The sequence below is a fragment of the Actinia tenebrosa genome, unplaced genomic scaffold, assembly GCF_029948245.1.
Source record: "Actinia tenebrosa isolate PJP-AT-01 unplaced genomic scaffold, QUT_ActTen_1.0 PGA_scaffold4__44_contigs__length_22323623, whole genome shotgun sequence".
Lineage (NCBI taxonomy): Eukaryota > Metazoa > Cnidaria > Anthozoa > Actiniaria > Actiniidae > Actinia > Actinia tenebrosa.
Genome location: NW_028292581.1, coordinates 17,763,745 through 17,766,711, shown reverse-complemented (window position 1 = coordinate 17,766,711; position 2,967 = coordinate 17,763,745). Strand labels below are relative to the sequence as shown.

Below are 2,967 nucleotides of genomic sequence, written 5' to 3'. Positions count from 1 at the left end.
CCTGTACTCAAGGAAATGGTGGAGAAGAGTCCAACATCTTTCTAATGAATTCTGGTGGAAGAAAGAGTATTTACAGTCCCTCCAACCAAGACCAAAGTGGACCTACAAGAGAAGGAACATGCAAGTGGGGGACATCGTCATAGTGAAGTAGGATAATGTACCATGCAGCAGCTGGCAGTTGGCTCGTGTAACCGAAGCCCTTCCTAGTGACGATGGATTGGTACGCAAGGTGAAAGTTGATATTGGTCGTAAGTCAGGAACTGGGCCGCTTTCCACATTAGAGAGACCAATTCACAAACTAGTGCTGCTGTGCAAAGCGCAAGACTAAAGACCGGGCGACCCCGTCGAGGAGCCACACAACACATAAGCAAGATATATTATTTGTTCCAGTTAAAAATATTGATTACGAACGTGATTATAATTCATTTGTTATGAACACTGACACAGAGAAAGAACTCTAATTGCGTTATAAATATAAATTTATTTGTGATGTTTTTTAAATTGTTTCTACAATTTAGGGGAGCCATGTAACTGTTGACAATAGATCAGCTAATACACATATGATACAGGTTTGTATGATTGACATTTAATAAGTATTGAATTTCAACTCGTGCACCCATGATTTGTGACTACGAGAGCAACGCCGCCAATGTTGGCATGTAACTGTTAATTTTCCTTTGATTTGTATCGCTATCTTATAGAATAAGCACTTTGTAAACCTAATTAATTATGTTCCTAGTCGACCTGCAAATAAACGAAATAATCAGTGATAAAAAGGGACGTTTGTTGGCTGAGTAAGACAACGTGCGGATCATCGTGAATCTACAGATACTCTAAACGAAGCAATAGGCTACTACAGTCATCCTCCTGTTGGTAGACTTTCGCAAAGTCCTCCGCCCGCTTTGTTTTAATCTGATCTAATCTGGTTTACAAGTCTATGAAAAAGAATTATGTTTGCTGTAGACAAGATGCTTAATAATTACACGTGATAGGTGGGACTATCCAATGAAATCAAACTTTGGGTCTTGAAAAACCTGTCTTCCTTACACTGACCCCTGACTCGACAAGAACCCCTCAGCAGTACTTTACTTTTAGGTCTCAAATCAACGTTTCGGTTAAAAATGAGTTCAACAACAGTCGAGGTAAATGGGAAAACCTACACTTATGAGGGGTTACTTGGAAAAGGCTCTTTTGGTATAGTACATAAAGTGAGACCAATTTTATACACCTTCATACAATCGCTATTATGCCGGATTATAATTACAACGCCAGGCCAAACTTACGCGTTGAAAAAGATAGATATAAAGCCGAGTTTACCGTTACAAAAAGTGCTAGAGGAGGTAAATATTTTGAAAAGCTGTAACCACGGTCATATCGTGCGTCTTTTTGATGTGAGCATTCAACCGTTCTGCGCTGTTCTGATGTTGATGGAGTACTGTGAAGGCGGAAATCTCAACAGTCGTCTAGCAAGACCAAGTGATAGCGATACTAACCTACGATGGATGAAAGAGTTGGCCGACGCTGTGTGTTATCTACACTCCAAGAAAATCGTTCATCGAGATCTAAAGCCAGAAAACGTACTTCTGACCAGTAATGGGTACATCAAGTTGGTGGACTTTGGTCTCGCCAGATTTGTACCGGTTCCTTTCCATATTAGCCCAGCTTACATGAGCACATTTGCAGGAACACGTCCCCATATGGCACCCGAGGTGTTTGACGGACACTATAAAACTAAAGCAGACATCTTTTCGCTCGGTTTGATATTCTATGTCATCTGGACGAGGGCCGGTCTTGGTCAGAATTATGGGGTGTTTTTCAACGGCCAAATGATGGGCCTTGGAGAAGCAATGAAAGTAGATTTTTGCCAGGGCGGAATGAGAGATAGCTTTCAGTATACGCTCGGGCTTAGCCAACTGCCGTTTCACTTGGGGAACCTGATGCGTTCTATGCTAGATTACAACCCGCATAAAAGGCCCAACGCCGCTCAAGTACTGCAGTTCTTCAACACCACGGGGCTAAGAAATCCAAGAAATTTTGTTTACCCACAGGGAGTGCCGTCGTATCTGTCAGCTAATTACCGCAGCTACTACAGCTATTACAGCTATTATACTAGACTAATTATTAGATTTTAGTATAAGTTTAGGCTTAAATATAGACTTCGCGAGCTGTACGTAATTGGTCGAGCGACGTCCAGTAATCTAATTGCCCGGGGGGGGGGGATTTTTGAAAATCAGCATTTTCTGGTATCTCTTATGGTGTCGGAAAAGGAGAGAAGCGCGTATCGATATGGCTTATCCTAGGCGCTTTTTATATAAAATTTAATATTATTTGTTGTGGTATCTCTTAGGGGTTAAAAATCATTCAGCCACGCCCTTTTTAAAAGACTTCCGGTATCTTTTAGGGGTCTTTTTGAAAATTTCCGACGAGCATCCCCGGTGCTATTTTCCCGGCACCCCCCCCCCCCCCCCCCCTTGCTCAGTAGATGGTGGCCACTGCATCCTTCTATACAAACGGTGCGAGCTGAACGGTGCCAAACGCTTCGAAGTAGCAATATTCTATCCCAGATCGTTTGGTGGTATTCCAACAACTAGAATATAAAATATTATTAATTTTCTTATTTGACTCATGACTCATGACTCTTATCTTCCAGATTATTCAACTTTTTTCTTGGTCAATTTCTTTCCAGTCACGTCCTCTTTCTTAAAAAAAATTCCCAAAACTAAATTAAAGACAGATATGCCAAATGTTTGATTGAAAGACTGTGATTGTTTGGAATTTTATGCGCTTACTTGTTGTATTAATGATAATAATATAAAATGTATTGAGCGCTTATTCATCTCTCGCGCTAAGCGCTAAATAATAAAAAAATTAAATATAAAATTAGATATAAAGTTATATATAAAACTATCCGGCATCTTAGAATATATGTTTTAAATAGCATAGGCTTCGTTAAAGAGCTGTGTCTTC

The 2,967-nt window shown here is 40.3% G+C and overlaps 1 protein-coding gene across 1 annotated transcript; it reads left to right on the top strand.

Moving 5' to 3' along the window:
• The first annotated feature begins 1,121 nt into the window (after positions 1–1,121).
• Positions 1,122–2,132, top strand: LOC148907364 (serine/threonine-protein kinase pdik1l-B-like). Its single transcript, XM_089036844.1, has one exon. The coding sequence runs from the start codon at positions 1,122–1,124 to the stop codon at positions 2,130–2,132; it is 1,011 nt and encodes a 336-aa protein (XP_088892970.1).
• The last annotated feature ends 835 nt before the right edge of the window (positions 2,133–2,967 follow it).